This window comes from Thamnophis sirtalis, unplaced genomic scaffold (assembly GCF_051295495.1).
Source record: "Thamnophis sirtalis isolate CommonGarterSnake01/CBP01778 unplaced genomic scaffold, rThaSir2_p1.2 scaffold_8, whole genome shotgun sequence".
NCBI classification, from domain to species: domain Eukaryota; kingdom Metazoa; phylum Chordata; class Lepidosauria; order Squamata; family Natricidae; genus Thamnophis; species Thamnophis sirtalis.
This window is the reverse complement of record NW_028261388.1, coordinates 4,371,244-4,389,822: the sequence shown is the minus strand read 5'-3', so window position 1 is coordinate 4,389,822 and position 18,579 is coordinate 4,371,244. Positions and strand designations below refer to the sequence as shown.

General features: G+C 45.7%; 2 protein-coding genes across 4 annotated transcripts in view; one reads left to right on the top strand and one right to left on the bottom strand.

Moving 5' to 3' along the window:
• Positions 1–3,994: 3,994 nt before the first annotated feature.
• Positions 3,995–13,431, bottom strand: AAMDC (adipogenesis associated Mth938 domain containing). 2 transcript variants are annotated; one of them, XM_087720996.1, is made up of 4 exons: positions 13,312–13,431; positions 10,468–10,613; positions 7,000–7,095; positions 3,995–4,273 (listed from the first exon to the last, which is right to left on the bottom strand). In XM_087720996.1, the coding sequence occupies exons 2-4, from the start codon at positions 10,597–10,599 to the stop codon at positions 4,133–4,135; spliced, it is 369 nt and encodes a 122-aa protein (XP_087577122.1). In that variant the 5' UTR covers positions 10,600–10,613; positions 13,312–13,431; the 3' UTR covers positions 3,995–4,132. The 2 variants fall into 2 exon arrangements, with proteins under 2 accessions (XP_087577122.1, XP_087577123.1); XM_087720997.1 differs by lacking the exon at positions 13,312–13,431 and adding an exon at positions 13,167–13,305.
• A 458-nt stretch (positions 13,432–13,889) lies between these two features.
• Positions 13,890–18,579, top strand: part of RSF1 (remodeling and spacing factor 1) — a 61,372-nt gene continuing 56,682 nt past the window's right edge. For both annotated transcript variants that reach the window (XM_087720999.1, XM_087720998.1), the window contains exon 1: positions 13,890–14,119. In XM_087720999.1, the coding sequence (XP_087577125.1) occupies positions 13,906–14,119 (214 nt within the window). In that variant the 5' untranslated portion in view covers positions 13,890–13,905. The remainder of the gene's footprint in view (positions 14,120–18,579) is intronic.

The window sequence follows — 18,579 nt, the reverse complement described above, 5'->3', positions numbered from 1 at the left end:
TTTTTTTTGGTGGCAAAAAAATATAAGACAGGGTCTTATTTTGGGGGGAAACACAGGTAGGATGCCAGAGAGCGTTTCTTTTAGCGGCTTTTTTTTAACATGACGGTGAACTGAGGGACAAAAATCATCAAACCCGGTATCGGGGTTCCTCAATTTCAATCTTTGAGAGAGGAGGGGGTCTTGATGTCAAGATGACAGGTGCCGTGTTGAGAAACGTGGCACGACAAACCCGCGCTCGACTAAGCCGCGCCCGATTAAACCGCATCGCTGACTTCATCAACAGGGCGACAACAGCGAGCGCGGAGAAAGAAGGGCGCTTTAAATAGCGCTTTGAAAGCAAGCCGATTCAACTTAAGGTAAGGGTTAGGTTTAGGTTTAGGGTTAGGTTAAGGGTTAGGTTTAGGGTTAGGTTAAGGGTTAGGTTTAGGGTTAGGTTAAGGGTTAGGGTTAGGGTTAGGGTTAGGTTTAGGGTTAGGTTAAGGGTTAGGTTTAGGGTTAGGTTAAGGGTTAGGGTTAGGGTTAGGTTAAGGGTTAGGATTAGGGTTAGGGTTAGGTTTAGGGTTAGGTTAAGGGTTAGGTTTAGGGTTAGGTTAAGGGTTAGGGTTAGGGTTAGGTTAAGGGTTAGGTTTAGGGTTAGGTTAAGGGTTAGGGTTAGGGTTAGGTTTAGGGTTAGGTTAAGGGTTAGCTTTAGGGTTAGGGTTAGGGTTAGGTTAAGGGTTAGGGTTAGGTTAAGGGTTAGGGTTAGGGTTAGGGTTAGGTTAAGGGTTAGGGTTAGGGTTAGGTTTAGGGTTAGGTTAAGGGTTAGGGTTAGGGTTAGGGTTAGGTTAAGGGTTAGGGTTAGGTTAAGGGTTAGGGTTAGGGTTAGGTTAAGGGTTAGGTTAAGGGTTAGGGTTAGGTTAAGGGTTAGGTTTAGGTTTAGGGGTTAATTTTAGGTTTAGCATTTATAGCGTGCTGTCTCCACGCTGTTGTCGCCCTGTTGATGACGTCAGCTACGCGCTTTAGTCGAGCGCGCTTTAGTCGAACGCGGTTTTGTGGTGGAACCGTTGAGAAAGACCAAGGGTCTCCAACCTTGGCAACTTTTAAGACTTGTGGACTTGAACTCTCAGAAGCAAAGCTGGCTGAGGAACTCTGGGAGTTGAAGTCCGCAAGTCTTAAAAGTTGCCCAGGTTGGAGACCCCTGGAATAGGCTGGTCGCAGAATTTCCTCTTGGGGTGGGGGGTGTTATGTGGGGCCAGTGGAATAAACGGGAAGAGACGTGTGATTCTCTTGAGACAGAAACTTCTCCCTGGCAAAGGTGCGTTCGTGGGACTGCCTGGTGGCTTGGTTTTTACGCAAAGAATTTGGGAGCCCATAATTTAATATTTTTCGACGTTTATTAAAATAAATAAATGTGTGCCTCCCCTGGTGATATTACTGTATGCTCTAAGCAGTGGTGAAATTCATTTTTTTTTTTAAACTACCGGTTCTGTGGGCGTGGCCTGGTGGGCGTGGCAGGGGAAGGTTACTGCAAAATCTCCATTCCCAACCCACTCCAGGGAAAGGATACTGCAAAATCCCCATTTCCTCCCGATCAGCTGGGACTCGGGAGGCAGAGAATAGATGGGGGCGTGGCCAGCCAGAGGTGGCACTTGCCGGTTCTCTGAACTACTCAAAATTTCTGCTACCACTTCTCCGAAATACTCAAAATTTCCACTACCGGTTCTCCAGAACTTGCTGGATTTCACCCCTTGGTGTAAGTAGTATTTCTTGAGTGAACTCTCAAGTTTTTTGTTAATTTGGATAGGTGGATGGATGGATGGGAAGGGAAGGAAGAAATGAAGGAAGGATGATGATAACGGAGGGAAGGAGGAAAAAGGAAGGAAAACAAAGGAAAGAAGAAAGGATAGTGAAAAGGGAGACAGGGATAGAAGGAAGAAAAGATAGGAAGGAAAATTGGAAGGATGGAGGGAGAGAAGGAAGGAGGGAGGGAAGATAGTGAAAGTGAGACCAAGGGATGCAAAGAAAGAAAAGGAAAGTGGGAAGGATGGAGGGAGGGAAGGAATGGATGAAAGGAAGGAAAATGGGGATATTAGAGTGAAGGAAGGATGATGAGAAGGGAGGGAGAAAAAGAAGGAAAACAGGAAGGATAGTGAAAGGGAGATGTGAGGATAGGAAGTAAAGACGGGAAGGACAATCGGAAGGATAGAGAGAGGGAAAGAAGGAAGGATAGTGAAAGGGAAATGAAGGAATGAAATGAAGAAGACAGGAAGGAAAACGGGAAGGATGTAGGGAGGGAAAGAAGGATAGTGGAAGGGAGAAATGAAAGGGAGGAAGGAAAACAGGAACATTAGCGTGAAGGGACATTGATTTCGAATATTTATAGTATAGAGGCCATAGCTCTGCCTGGCCAGGTTCTCTGCTTCTAAAGGCAGAAATCAGATTCTCCCCTTGGATTCTCCAGAGCCGAAAGCTTCCTGTGGCTCAGCCGATTGTGTGTCCTGCAGCCGGACAGATCTGACCAACCGACATCCCTACTTGCAAAAAAAAACTTGCGCATGGGAATCACAGAACGTAACATCTGTTTCTCTTCATTCCTCCTGAAAGCGAAAACCCGAAGGCGTCCCGTAAATTCGGTTTTGATTGTTTTATTTCACTCCCTGGGAATGATTAAGTCGGAGGTCTCCAGTTACCTATGGAATTACTTGGAACAATTGCGCCACTGTCATCCCACACCTCCCCCCACCCCCTGGCCACCGTTTCCTCTGGCTGAAGATAACCTCAATATTTCTACCTCTCTAGTATCTTCTTTTTTCCCTCTGTCTGTCTCTCTCTCTTTCTCCATCTGTCTCTCTTCTCTTTCTTTCTCTGTTTCTCTTTGTCTTTTTGTGCCTCTGTTTCTCTTTGTTTCTGTCTGTGTGTCTTTCTCTGTGTTTCTCTGTGTCTGTTTCTGTCTCTGTTTCTCTGTCGGTCTGTCTCTGTTTCTGTCTGTCTGTTTTTCTATCTGTTTCTGCCTCTGTTTCTTTGCCTCTTTCTGTTTCTGTCTGTTTCTTTCTGTTTGTCCGTCTGCGTCTGTCTCTTTCTCTGTTTCTCTCCGTCTCTCTGCGTCTCTTGTCTGTTTCTGTCTCTGTCTGTTTCTCTCTGTCTGTCTGTCTCTGTTTCTGTCTGTTTTTCTCTCTGTTTCTCTCTGTCTTGTCTTTCTCTGTCTCTTATCTTTTGCTCTGTCTGCCTTTCTGTTTCTCTCTCTGTCTCTCTCCCTCCTCTGGACACAACCCAATTCAGCAATAGCAGTTAGACTTATATACCGCTTCATAGGGCTTTCAGCCCTCTCTAAGCGGTTTACAGAGTCAGCATATTGCCCCCACAGTCTGGGTCCTCATTTCACCCACCTCGGAAGGATGGAAGGCTGAGTCAACCTTGAGCCGGTGAGATTAGAACCGCTGAACTGCAGATAACAGTCAGCTGAAGTGGCCTGCAGTACTGCACCCTAACCACTGCGCCACCTCGGCTCAATTTCTCCATGTCCTCCGTTTTCCCCACTTAACGGACGTTGCAGTATCCCCACGGTCGCTTGATTTGCATTTTGGATGCTTGGCAACTGACTCATGACGGTAGCAGCGTCTTGGGGGGGGGGTCATGTGCTCCTCTTTGACGACCTTCTGACGGGCAAAGTAAATAGGGAAGGCGGATTCACTTATCAACCCTGTCACTAGCTTCACAATTACGGCAATTCCCTTAACCGCCACGGCGAGGAAGGTCGTAAAAATGGGGGCAAACTCAACTGAACAAATGCTTGACTTAGCAACAGAAATGTCGGGCCTCAGTTGTGGCCGTAAGTCGAGGACTCCCTGGTTTTTTCCCCCCAGATTCGCAAGATATTGTTATTGTAGCTTTACAACAATGTAGAATGAGCTCGCCTGGGCGTGTTTCTCTCTCCATATCGGCTACCTGGGAAGGCTGACCCCTTGTTGTTTCCCTTGACGCACCTGAACAGGCGCCTATAAAAATTGGGTGGGCCTTTTATTTTTGCAAATGGTTTTATTCCTGGGTGGGAAGTTGGCACAGCAGGGATGGGGGTGGGGGAAATGTTCCTCTGGATTTCCCCCAAGGAGCAGGCGGAAGAGAGAGAGAGAGAGAAGGGTCTGTCTTCAGGCCTTCAGCAGGTAGAATGGAAGACCCCGCCCACTCGGACCCCCTGGGAAGCCAAGGTGTTGTATTCCTTCACAGCCATCTCGGTTTGCAAGACCATCACGTCGATCCCCTGCCTCTTCAAGTACTCCACTGTGGCTGGTGGCACCTTGGGTGGGGAAAAAAAAGCAATGAAATCCTGTTCTGTTCTATATTCTTGTAAAATGTGTTTTTATTTTCCATTTTCCATTTTCGTACAGTCACATATATACTGTGCATAACCGGGGCCATACAACATTAAACAATAAACACAGCAATTCCTCTTGTCAACAATACCCCCAAGAATAGAAACCCAATGTACCTCTTAGACCCTCCATACACCTCTTTCTTTCGCCCCCCCTCCAACTTTCCATCTTCCCTCCATCATTCCCCTCTACCCTACTTCCCCTCCCCCTCTACCACTCCTCTCTCCCAATCCACTCCCTCCCTTCCTTCTCACCCTCCCTCCCATCCTCTCTCCTGCCCTCTGTACCCCTCTTTCTTCTATCCCTATCTACTCCTCCCTTTGGTGTATTCCTACTATATCTATCTATCTATCTATCTATCTATCTATCTATCTATCTATCTATCTATCTATCTATCATCTATCTATCTATCATCTATCTATCTATCTATCTATCATCTATCTATCTATCTATCTATCTATCTATCTATCTATCTATCTATCTATCTATCTATCTATCTATCTATCTATCTATCTATCTTGTATGCCGCCCACTCCCGGAGGACTCCGGGCGGCTCACAAAAGACAATGGAAAGGGGGAAACGAGACAAAGACAACATATTAAAAACAAAACCAACATTCACAATTGTCATATGTCAATATATTCAGCTTATCCTATTTTTACAGTAAAATCAAAGAGCAACAGTATACATGTGCAATCGCAACACATTGAAATCTAACACATACTATATATCCCCCCTCCCCCCTAACATCCCCCCTCCCTTCCCCCCCCCCCCCGACTTCCCAGAGCCCGTACACGGTATAGATTTTTGACAAACAGAGTCTAAAATATATTAAGACAAAAGAAATTTTTAAAAAAAGAAGTTAATAACATCTCTACATTGAACTCAGCTTCTTCCTGTTGCACTAACTTTGAACAGTTTCTATATTCTATTCCAGTGTTGGGGAACCTTTTTTGGCTCACGTGCCAAAAGGGAGGGAGCACAGGAGGGGTCGTGTACGGGTGTGCCACACCCATAATGCAATAAGCCACCTCCAGCACGTATGCGTGCATGACCAGTGCTCCCCCCCCCGTTTTTTGCATGCTTTTTTCACCCTCCCCAGGTTCCAGAGGCTTTATAGGAACCTGGGGAGGGCAAAAACAGCCTCCCCCCCCCGCCACCCGAGGCTCTCTGGAGGCTTCAGGAGCTTCCCTGAAGCCTCCGGAGTGCAAAAACTGGTCCTACGGGCAAACCGGAAGCTCGGGAACTGACTTCCGGTTTGTTCGTAGGGGCGGTTTTAGCCCTCCGGAGCCTTGCGGGGCCTTCAGGAGGCTTCCCTGGAGGCTCTGGAGGCTGAAAAACAGCCCTACGAGCAAACCGGACTTCTGGTTTAGCCATAGGGCCGTTTGTAGCCCCACACAGCCTTCAGCGAAGCCTCCTGAAGGGCCCTCAAGGCTCCTACGAGCAAATCGGAAGTCCGTTCCCGAACTTCCGGTTTGCTCGTAGGGGCGTTTTTTTGCAACTCCGGAGGCTTCAGGTAAGCTGAAGCCTCCGGGGCGGGCGGGGGAGGCTGTTTTCGCCCTCCCCAGGCTCCTATAAAGCCTCTGGATCCTGGGGAGGGCGAAAAATGGCCTCAAAAAAAGGCTGAAATCAGCTGGCCCAGCACGCGCATGTGCGTGCTGGCCAGCTGACAGGGCAACGCCTCTCGTGCCCTGGCAAACGGCTCCGTGTGCCACCTGTGGAATGCGTGCCAATAGGTTCGTGTTCTGACCCCCCCCTTCTTCGCTCATTCAAAGACGACATGCAGACAGACTTAAAAGGAAATAACTTTATCAGTCCTTGGCTCACGCTGGCTGTGAGCACAAAATGAACATAAATAAAGTCTCTGGCAAGAAGATAACAGAATGCAAGAACAAAGATCTCTTACGGCCAAACCAGGTGTACAGAAAGAAAACAAAGCACTTCTCCAAGTATCTCTTACAAACAAACCACAACCGATGAACAAGGAACCATGAACGAACGAGGAACGTTGACTTCTGCAACCAAGGTGTGGCACCATCAGTCCTCTTATCTTCAGAAGACCACACTCACGAGCCCCAGCTGCATTGTTATTCCTGCATCCTGACTCAACTCACAGCAAACTTCTGCTGAGTCACAACAGGTTCGCCATCCCGGTTTTATTCTGTCCTATTTTATTCTATTCTATTCTATTTCCATGAGTCTATTCCTTATTCTATCCCTATCCTAGTTCCCTCCAAGGCTCCTTCCAACTCTCTAGTTCCGCTCCATTCCAGTGATGGCTAACCCTTTTGTCCTCGCGTGCCGAAATCGCTCCTGCGCAGGCGCCACACCGATAATGCAATGCGCCCAGATCCCCTGCGCGACCACATGCGACCTTCCCCCTTTTTTAAAAAAAAGTTTTTAACTTTTTTTAAAATCACCTTCTCAATATCTTGGTGCGTCTTATACTCTGAAAAATGCAGTACCTATATCCTCTCCGCTGATTAGAGTGGCAGAGTGGATTTGCGTGCCTCAGCCGTGTTACTCCCCAAGGAGTAACCTGGAAGGTAAGTTTTGGTACAACTGCGTGCGGGCAAAACACGCAATCCCCGAGCTGGTTGTTAAAGCGGCAGGAACCCACCACTGCTCCGCTCAGCGGAGGAAACCTACCTGGAGGGCCTCGCTCATGCCGCGACCGATCACTAACGTCTTGACGCCCTTTTCCAGGACTTCCTTCACGTCGGCGGGCTGAACCCCAGGCACGTGCTGTGTTGGGGGGAGAGGGAAGTTAGTGGGGGATGCTTTGGACGGGGCCCCAAATTCCTACGCATTTCGCCCGAATCGGAGGCGGGGAGCCTGGCTGAGATTGGGCTGGGTTCAAGGACTGGCGTTAAACTGCATGTTTCTTTCTTCTGTGGCAGATGCTACCCATCCTGGTTTCCTTTCCTTTTCTTCTTATTTCCCTCCCTTTCCTTCCTTTTTTCCTCCCTCCCTTTCCTTTCCCCTTCCATTTTCTTTCCCCCTTCTCCCTCTTTCCTCCTTCCCTCGCTTCTTTTCCTTTCCCCTGCCCTCATTTCTTTCCCCCTTCCTTTTTCCCCCTCCCTTCTTTTCCTTTCCCCTCCTTTCCCTTTCTCCTCCTCTCCCACTCTCCCTCCTTCCCTTCCTTTTTTCCTCCCTTTTTTCTTCCCTTCCACTTCCCCTTTTCCCTCCCTTTCCTTCCTTTTTATCCTCCCTCCCTTTTTTCTTTCCTTCCCTTCCAACTTCCCTTTTCCCCTCCCTCCCTTTCCTTTCTTTCCCCTCCCATTTTCTTTCCTCCTTCTCCCTCTTTCCTCCTTCCCTCCCTTTTCTTTTCCCCTTCCCTCATTTCTATCCCCTTCCTTTTCTCCCCTTTTCCTCTTCTTCTCCTCCTTCCCTCCCTTTCCCTTTCCCTCTTTCCCTCCCTCCCTTCTTTTCCCTGTTCCCTTTCTTTCTTTTCTCCTTCCTTTCCCTTTTCTTTCCCCCTTCCCTTTCTCCCTTTTCTCCTTCTACCTCTTCTTCCCTTCCCCTCCTTTCCCCCTCCCCTTTCTCCTTCTACCTCTTCTTCCCTTCCACTCCTTTCCCCCTTCCCTTTCTCCCTTTTCTCCTACTTCCCTCCTTCCCTTCCCCTCCATTCCTTTCCCCCTTCCCTTTCTCCCCCTTTCCTTCTTCCCTCCCACTTCCTCCCTCCTTCCCTTCCTTTACTTTCCTCTCCCCCTTCCCTTTCTCCCTCTTTCCTCCTCCTTCCTCCCTCCCCTCTTCCTTTCCTTTCCTCTCCCTTCCTTCTTGTGGCAGAATAGGACAACTTTCCATGGTCCACTCACCATGGAACAACTGACCACGGGGCAACTCACTGTGGGACAATTGAACAATTCAATTTAAACATTTAAAACAATTTAAGTTGTTTTTTTTCTTCTTTTTGTCATTTCCATTTCATTCTGTCCTTCCTTGCGCATCTTTTTAACGATTCTGTTCCACCGTTTCTTCGATATGAATGTAACTCTTGCCCCATGGGGAGTGGTCCTGTGATGAGTTGGCTGCGGCGAGTTGCCGTAGATCCTTCTGGTGGTTAGAATGCGGTATTGCAGGCGAACTCTGCCACTGCCAGCAGTTCGATCCTGACCGGTTCAAGGTTGACTCAGCCTTCCATCCTTCCGAGGTCGGTAAAATGAGGACTCAGATGGTTGGGGGACAAAAGGCTGACATTGTAAACCAGGGAGGGAGGGAGAAAAAAAGAAAGAAGGAAGGAGGGAGGGAGGGAGGGAGGAAGGAAGGAAGGAAGGAAGGAAGGAAGGAAGGAAGGAAGGAAGGAAGGAAGGAAGGAAGGAAGGAGCAAACCATGGTGGCACAGTGGTTAGAAAGCAGTATTGCAGGCTAATTCTGCTGACTGTTAGCAGTTCAATCCTGACCTGCTCAAGGTTGACTCAGCCTTCCATCCTTCCAAGGTCGGTAAAATGAGGACCCAGATTGCTGGATGGGCGCACGCGCACAAGCACACACACACACACACACACACATACACACACAGCAGGTAACTTTTTCTACCTAACCCCATTTCCCAAGCCTTTTGTATGATCTGATTCCTTGACCCTCTTGTGTTTTTCTGACCCGGCTTCCTGCTGATCGAATTAACCTGGTAAATCACAGCTTGTTGAGGCAGATGTGACTTTTCTTAGCCTGTTTTCTTTCTTTCCCTTCTCATTACAATTTGGATGTAAATTTGCATAATAAAATACGGCAGTCTTCCTGCTCTGTACCCAGCGTGCAGCTGCTCTCAATAGACCCGGTGGGCGTGGGGGGTGGTGTGTGTGTGTCTATTTTTAACAAGCTTTTATTTATTAATTTTACTTTATCAACATCTGAAATCTCCCATCTCCCCCACCAGAGGGACTGTGGGACGTGTGCAAATAAAATAACGTGAAAATAGCCTTTAAAAAAATTTTTTAAAATGAAATTTACAAAGGCGAGGATTTACCGGTACTAATTATTAAAAAGTTCATTAAAATCACCCCCCACCCTAAAAGAATTTGTGTAGTTTTCTAATGAAGAGAGTGTCACAGATGTATGGAGGGTCAAAAAAATGTCAAGATTGAAGCCATAATCCGTGGGATTAGATCCCCATTTAAAAAAAAAAAAAAAAAAAACACTGTGCAGCAATTTAATTTTTTTCTAACTGGCATAGGGTGAAATGACAATTTTGAGTGGTGCGGTGGCCTAGAGGTAGATCTCTCGCCTCACAATCAGGAGCCTGTGAGTTCAATCCTAGGTAGAGGCAGATATTTCTCTCTCTCTGTGGACACAATGAGAATAGATCTGCTGAACAAAACTCCACACTGGCGACAGGATGGGCGTCCGGCCAGTAAATTCTCTGCTAGCTCCATTCAGTTGCCCCGACTCCACTCTGCAAGGGATTCTGGGGTTCGTTAAACAAAGATGATGATGGGGTCAAATAACAATTGATAAATAAGTAATATATGTCTGAGCAATAAGCAGGGAAATTTTTTTTCCCGCCCGCCTCTAAATACTGCAGCCTGCTTTAACTGTGACCCATTGCAATGCTTTGAGAAAGAAAAAAAAGTGATTTATAAGTAGTTCTCACACACTACAAAAGCTAAACATGTTATCCCGATACAGAAGGTTGTAAAACTATTTTATATTATTATGTTTGTCTTGTTTTTTCTCTTTTTGTTGGATTTTTTTTTAAAGGTTAAAATGTTTAATAAAAACTATTATATACATACATACATACATACATACATACATACATACATACATACATACATGATATAAGTCTAGGACTATCTTTGTACATGTCTATAACTCAGTTATAGAGTTGTCCCTGTTGCCATGGATAATAAGTTTGTGTATTGTTATCCAAAGAAAAATTCATTTTTATTTCATTTTGGGTAATTTCCCCAGATTTGGGAAGCAGGTACAGGAATCAATGGGATTGAGGCCCGATTTTCTAGCCTGTTTGACAGCAGGAGTATCCAGGATCTGAGACGAAGAGGAACCATTCCTAATTCTGGCTTCTTTTGGCTGGATAAAGTGGGATTCTCCCTGGGGCATAAAAATGCCTGATGCCATAGGAGGCCCCCGAAGGAATTCCTCCAAGATACTTACTTCCGTGCCCGTTTCTCTCCAGTCCCACGTTCGGCTGCCACCGGGCCATACTTTACAATCTTTATAAGTTGTGGGGCAGCCTTTCACCATCATCCGTCCCCATGACAGGGAGGCAATTTCAGGGGAAGACATAGCAGGAGAGGTGTCTGAAAGGGAAGAACAAGAGGCAAAAGGTACTTGAGAGACCGCCTGCTGCCAATTACCTCCCACAGACCCAGGGTCGGCCTCCTCCGGGTGCCATCTACCAGCCAATGCCACCTGGCTATTACCCGGGGGAGGGCCTTCTCTGTGGCAGCTCCGGCCCTCTGGAATGAACTCCCTGCAGGGATTCGGACCCTCACCTCTCTCCAGGCCTTCCGAAAAGCCGTCAAAACCTGGCTTTGCCGGCAGGCCTGGGGGTGATGAGTTCCCTCCCCTCTCGACCTGTGTGGTTGTGCGATTGTTGTCGACTTTTATTACTTGTATTTTGTCTTTTATGTTCCCCCTTTTTCCCCCCTTGAATTGTTCGCTGCCCTGAGTCCTCCCGGAGAAGGGCGGCATACAAATAATACAATACAATACAATACAATACAACAGAGCAGAAAAACAGAGTAACAAGAGTTGGAAGGGACCTTGGAGGTCTTCTAGTCCAATCTCCTACTGGAGCAAGAAACCCTATCCCGTTTTAGACAAATGGTTCTCCAATCTCTTCTTTAAAAAAAACTCCACCGATGGAGCTCTCACAAGTTCTGGAGGGAAGTTCTTCCACTGATGAATTGTTCTCCCTGTAGTCATAGAATAGCAGAGTTGGAAGGGACCTCGGAGGTCTTCTAGTCCAACCCCTTGCTCAAACAGGAGACCCTACACAATTTCAGACAAATGGTTCTCCAACATCTTCTTGAAAACTTCCAATGTTGGAGCATTCACAACTTCTGGAGGCAAGTTGTTCCACTGATTAATTGTTCTAACTGTCAGAAATTTTCTCCTTATTTCTAGGTTGCTTCTCTCCTTGATTAGTTTCTATCCATTGCTGCTTCTTCAGATGCTTTAAAGAATAGCGTGACTCCCTCTTCTTTGTGGCAACCCCTAAGATATTAGAAGACTGCTGTCATGTCTCCCCTAGTCCTTCTTTTCATTAAATTAGACATATCCAATTCCTGCAACGTTCTTCATATGTTTTAGCCTCCAGTCCCCTAATCCTCCTCCTTGCTCTTCTCTGCACTCTTTCTAGAGTCTCCACATCTTTTCTACATTGTGGCGACCAAAACTGAGTGCAGTATTCCAAGTGTGTTGGTATTGGACCTGGGTACTTGAGAGACCGCCTGCTGCCAATCACCTCCACTAGACCGATTAGATCCCACAGATTAGGCCTCCTCCGAATTCCATCCGCCAGCCAGTGTCGACTGGCGACTACCCGGAGGAGAGCCTTCTCTGTGGCTGCTCCGACCCTTTGGAACGAACTCCCCGTGGAGATTCGAACCCTCACCACCCTCCAGGCCTTCCGCAAAGCCCTTAAAACCTGGCTGTTCCGACAGGCCTGGGGCTAAAGAGCTGTTCCCCCCGTCTCGAATGGTATGACTGTTGTGTGTTTTTAAATTATGTACTGTTACGTTTCGTTTTTATTTTTTTATTTTTTGTCTGTACCCTCCCTTCCCTGATTTGATTTGTTAGCCGCCCTGAGTCCCCTTCGGGGGAAAAGGGCGGCATATAAATATAATAAAATGAAATGAATGAAGTGTGGCCTTATCAGAGCCGTATAAAGTGGTAGTAAACACTTTACGTGATCTTAATTTTATCCCTTTGTCAATGCAGTCTAGAATTGTGTTGGCTTTTGTAGCAATTGTCGCACACTGCTGGTTCCTATTTCAGTGATTGCTCACTACGACTCCAAGATCCCTGCCGTAGTTACTACTATTGAGCCAGGTACTACCTATATAAGATATTTTCAGTCCCTGCTACAGACTGAACTATCCTCCTTGAATTACAGAGCAGGGCAGATATAAAATGGTGGTACGGATGGACGTTAAAATGGCTGAGAGTTGGTTGACTTATTAAGTTTTCTTCTGCTGTCATTGAAACTTAGAAATAAATTATATATGTATATGCATATTTTGTAAATTATATATGTATATGTATATTTTGTTATGGCGTTGGCTTTGTTCCACTGTAATCTTTTTGCATCTAATCTTTTTCTATTACCTTATTTTACAATCTTCTGCTATTCTATTGTTATTTTATTTATTTGTCCAATTTATACACCGGGCATTTCCCCTGAGGGATTTTGGGTGGTTTGTATACTCCTCAACTTACAACCATTTGTTCATTGACTTTACTTACAACGGACCTGAAAAAGGGGAATTAGGACCGTTGCAGCTTCTTAGTGGTCATGGGATCAAAATTATTCAGGCATTTGGCAACTATCTCACATTTATGGCGGTCGCAGAATCCAGGGGTCATGTATATCCTCTTTTGCAACCTTCTGACAATCAAATTCAATTGGGGAAACCATATTCATATTATTATATATTATTTTAATTATCTTATATTAATTATATTATTTTAATTATGTTATATTATCCGTGTTAAGAATTGCAGTGATTCACTTAACAACCGTGGTGAGAAAGGTCTTAAAACGGGACAAACTCCGCTTAACAACCGTCTCGCTTAGCAACGGAAGGTTCGAGGCTCAATGTTGGTCGTAAGTCGAGAACTACCCGTACCTGAATTGCAGCTGACAAACTCCCTTTCTGCAGCCACTCAGGGAGGCGCTTGCCTCCCCGAGGGCTTCCAAACTGCAGACCCCATCATCCGCAGCGTGGCGGATGGGGAGCGATGGGGGTTGTAGTCCCCGTAGGCCCCGCTCACCTGTCCAGACCACGCATCTGTCTCCCGTCTGGCAGGATACGCCCCCTCCCGCCCCTCATTGGCCGAAGGCGACGTTACAAACACGGGCCGCGCCCACTAACCAACCTTTCCACAACATCGGGCTCCCCGCCCTCGCTTACGGTCCCGCCCCCTCTTTTTTTTTGTGGAGGTGGGCGGAGCCTCGACGTGCTCTCCTCCTCGTCCCTTTCTATTATGATTGCGCCCCTTTCTCCGTCGCCGCCGGCGAGATTGGCTCGGGCGGCATTCTCTGCCCGCCCCTTTCCGACTCCTCCCACTCCCGCCCCTCAACGCCAGGCTCGTTTTGGTTCCTGTGTCAATCAGTGAAATCTTAAACCAACGACACAGAGAGACGGGGGGGTGGTGTGTTGTCCCGGGCCGCTCTTTCCCAGCGTCGCCTCCTTTCCTACTCGGGCTCGCCTCGTCTCGCCTCCTCTCGCGGGGCCCGACGGGAGAATGGCGGCGGGGGTCTCTTTCTCCCCGCCCCACAGCGCCCCCTGCGTTCCTCTTCCGCGCGGCCGCCCGGCCCGCCTCTCCTCCTCCTCCATCCATCCATCCATCCTCTCAGGTTCCAAGATGGCGGCTGCGACGGCGGCGGCGGCGGCTCCCCCTTCCCCGCCTTTCCCCGCCGCCCCGCCGCCGGAGGGCTCTTCCCGCCCGGGCTCTTGGCCCAACTTCGCCGTCGTCTGCTCCTTCCTGGAGAGGTACGGCGCCCTCCTCGACCTGCCCGAGCTGCCCTTCCCGGAGCTGGAGCGCGTTTTGCAGGCGCCGCAGGAGCCCGGCGACCAGGGTAAGCCCAACCGGGGGCGAATTTACCTCAGCTTCGAACCGTTCGCGGCTCCTCGGAGCAAGGAGAGCAAGGCCTTATTTCCTCTCCCCCGCCCCCGCCGCTGCGGGCCCCGTTTCACTTCCCTCCGGGACGCCGCCGTGGCCCGGCCGGGCCTCCCTCCTTCAGCGCCGGGTAGAGATCCGCTTAATGTCTGGGCCTCGCGACTTGGACACCTTGGGGTCGTCATCGTCGGTCCCTTTTCTCCCCTTCTTCGGGGGGGGGTGTCTTGCTGGGATCAGGAGGGGCGTCTTCACACGAGACGCCGACCCGGGTCGGCCCCTGAGGGGATTCCCTCCCGGGGTCCCAGGGAGGCATTTTGAGGAGCTAAAGTGGGGTTGTTTTTTCCATCCCTTCAACTAAATTGGGATTGATCAGCCGGGGGAAGGAGGGAGAAGGGGATGATGGGCATGCAGTGGAATATGGGTACAAGATTCCTCTTTCCTCTAAGCAGCAAAGTGCTTCTTGGTTTGGAGAATCTGATCTTCCTGGTACTCTGGCATCTCTCTGCTGTATTACTATTATTATTATTATTATCATCATTATTATTATTACTATTACTTTTACTTATTATTATCATCATCATTTGATCTTCCTGGTGCTCTGGTATCTGCTATATTATTATTATTACTATTATTACTATTACTACTAATTGTTATCATCATCATTTGATCTCCCTGGTACTCTGGCATTTCTCTGCTGAATTATTATTGTTTATTATTACTATTAGCATTATCATTATTATTTCATCTGGTACTCTGGCATCTCTGCTGTATTATCATCATCATCATCATTTGTTCTTCCTGGTAGTCTGGCATCTCTCTGCTGTATTACTATTTATTATTATTATGTGGTTAATCTTGGTGAGATTTATTATTATTGTTGTTATTGTTATTATTATTTGATCTTCCTGGTGCACTGGTATCTCTCTGCTGTATTACTATTATTTATTATTTCTTTTATTCATTGAACATGAAACTCAGTCAACTGAACATTCAAAAATGTATCAGAAACACCATTGACTGGTACTGATGTCTGATACGTATTGCTATCCTAGGTATCCGCCAAGTATCTTAACATGTACGATGTTCTGAGTAGCGTTTTTTTGCAATTCCGCTGGTGTTATCGCAGGAAGCTGCAATTTCTTGATGTGTTTTGCAAAATTCTTGAACGTGGTACCAAGTGCCCCGATGACAATGGGTATCACTGTTACGCATTTCATCAATAGCCATTATCCATCCATTATTATTATTGCTGTTGTTATCATTATTTGATATTCCTGGTGCACTGGCATCTCTCTACTGTATTATTATTATTTATTTATTATTATTTGATCTTCCTGGTACTCTGGCATCTTTCTACTGCTGTATTATTACTATTACTATTATTATCTCTTTTATTTATTAAACATGAAACTCAAGTCAACTGAACATTTAAACATGTATCACAAATATCAATCACTGGCAGTGATGATTGATATGGGTTGTTATCATAGGTATCCATCAAGTATCTTCATAAATGTACGATGTTCCGAGTAATTATTGTTTATTATTATGTGGTTAATCTTTGGTGAGATTCACAGCCTTTACGGCTGGTTGGTAGCTCAACAGCTTGAGTCCTAACCAAGGATCTAAGAACCGTTAGGTAACGTCAGAGGATATAAGTTGTTCCAAGTGGTGGTTTTTTGTAGAATCAGAATGTTCAAGTCTGATAAATTTACAATTTCCAAATAGCGAGGTAGCCCTTTAGGTATTGCCCCAAGGGCTCCAATTACAATCAGGACAACACACAATTTCTGTTTCCACAGTCGCTCAACTTCAATTTGCAAGTCCCGCTACTTTGCAATTTTTTTTCTTGCTGTTTATCTTCAATTTGTGCATCTCCAGGTATTGCAATGTCAATGAACCATACTTTTTTTTCTTTTCAACTATTCTTATGTCAGGTGTGTTGTGGGCCAAGTGCCTGTCAGTCTGAATTCTGAAGTCCCACAAGATCTTGACTTTCTCATTCTCTAAAACCTTCTGAACCTGATGTTCCCAGTGGTTTTTGCTGTACTCAAATCCAAACTTTTGGCACGATTTCCAGTGAATGATCTTAGGAACGCGGTCCTGGCGTTGTAGGTAGTCAGTTTGTGAAATTTTGCTGCACCCATTGATCAAGTGGTCGACTGTCTCGTCTTTCTCATTACAGAGGCGACATTTGCAGTTGGTGGTAACGTTGAATTTTTGCCTTCATGTAGTTTGTGGCTAAGGCTTGTTCTTGAGCTGCCAAAATAAAGCCTTCTGTTTCTTTTTTCAGTTTCTATTATTATTATTATTATTGTTGTTGTTGTTGTACAATTGTATCACAGCGGCCAGTTGTTTCGCCGGATTTGGCATTGGTTACTAGTCGGGCCCCACCCAGGGGCCTAGGACGTCGTAACGTATTTTCTTAATATGCGTGCAGATCCAAGCAGTGCGGCTTTTTGCATTTGACTGATGGTGATTTTGTCAATTTTTAACTGTTTTAAATGTAATTCCAGTGCTTTTGGAATAGCACCCAGTGTGCCAATTACCACTGGAATTACCACTGCTGGTTTGTGCCATAGTCGTTGAATTTCGATTTTTAAGTCCTGGTATCTTGCGATTTTTTCATGTTCTTTCTCGGCGACCCTGCTATCACCTGGTATTGCGATGTCTATGATTGTGACCTTATTTTTCTCAACCAGTGTGATGTCTGGTGTATTATGTGCCAGTATTTTGTCGGTTTGTATACGGAAATCCCACAAGATCTTGACCATCTGATTTTCGGTGACTTTTTCAGGCTGATGTTCCCACCAGTTTGTTGCTGTTTTAATATTATAATTTTTGCACAAATTCCAATGGATCATTTGTGCTACTGAATTGTGCCGCAATTTATAATCAGTCTGCGCGATTTTTTTACAGCAGCTGAGTATGTGATCAACAGTTTCATCAGCTTCTTTGCAAAGTCTGCATTTGGCATCATCAGAGGATTTTTCAATTTTGGCCTTAATGGCATTTGTGCGGATAGCTTGTTCTTGCGCAGCCAGGATTAGTGACTCTGTTTCTTTCTTTAATGTACCTGTTTTTAACCATAACCAAGTTTGTTCACTGTCCACTTTATCTTTTATTTTTTCCAGAAATTGACCATGCAGTGCTTTGTTCTGCCAACTCTCCATTCTTGATTTTATCACATCTTTTCTGTATTCTTGTTTTGTCTGTTGGGCCTTCAGTAGATTTTTGTTCTTTACTTCGATTAATAGATGTTCTTGACTTTCTTTTAAATAATCAGCCAGTGCATGTTTTTCTTCTTCAACTGTTTGCTTCACTTGTAATAATCCTCTGCCACCTGATTTTCGGGGCAGATACAGTCTATCAGTATCACCACGTGGATGTAAACTGTAGTGCATTGTCATTAGTTTCCTGGTTTTTCGGTCCAAAAGGTCCAAATCAGCTTGTGTCCAGTTAACTATGCCAGCTGTGTATCTTATAACTGGTATTGCCCAGGTATTTATGGCCTTGATTGTATTTCCACCATTCAATTTAGATTTCAAAATTTTCCTAACTCTGTTGGTGTACTCTCGCCTGACAATAGTTTTTACTTCTCCATGCTTGATGTTATCCAACTGCAGAATGCCTAAGTATTTGTAGGCTTCATTTTCTTTGCATTTAATTAGTTGGCCATTGGGCATTTCAATTCCCTCACATGCAGTGATTTTGCCCCTTTTTATGGATACAGTGGCGCATTTTTCCATGCCAAACTGCATTGAAATATCGGTGCTGAATACTCGGACTGTATTTGTCAATGATTGGATTTCTATTTCTGACTTTCCATAGAGTTTCAAATCATCCATATATAGTAAATGCGAAATTTTTTCAGCTTCTTTGGCTGTTTGGTAGCCTAATTTCATTTTTTTTAAGATTACTGATAGTGGGATCATTGCGATGATGAAGAGAAGAGGTGAAAGTGAATCACCCTGGAAAATTCCTCGCTTGATATTAACCATTCCGTAGCTCTCATTCCCTATTGCCAACTCAGTTCTCCATTGTTTCATTGCCTTTTCAGTAAAGGATGTAATATTTTTGCTAATGCCAGTTGTTTCTAAGCATTTTATGATCCAACTATGTGGCAGTGAGTCAAATGCCTTTTTGTAATCAATCCAGACCATATTCAAGTTCGTTTTTCTGTTCTTACAATTTTCTAATATCATTTTATCAATTAGAAGCTGATCTTTTGTGCCCCTGCTCCTTCTTTTGTTGCCTTTTTGCTCTACTGGCAAGATGTTGTTTGTTTCCAAATAATCCATCATGTTATCTGCAATAATGCCTGTGAGTAATTTGAAGGTTGTTGGTAAGCATGTTATTGGTCTATAGTTTTCAGGTGTTGTTCCTTTAGTTGGATCTTTCTGAATCAAGTATGTTTTT

Bases quoted from the DNA above. Each gene is read 5' to 3' on its own strand.
- AAMDC (XM_087720996.1), bottom strand. From the start codon at position 10,599: ATGTCTTCCCCTGAAATTGCCTCCCTGTCATGGGGACGGATGATGGTG. The intron at 7,096-10,467 runs GTAAGTATCTTG...CCCCCAACACAG, and splicing joins GGAGAGAAACGGGCACGGAA to CACGTGCCTGGGGTTCAGCC. The intron at 4,274-6,999 runs GTAGGTTTCCTC...TCCCCACCCAAG, and splicing joins GCATGAGCGAGGCCCTCCAG to GTGCCACCAGCCACAGTGGA.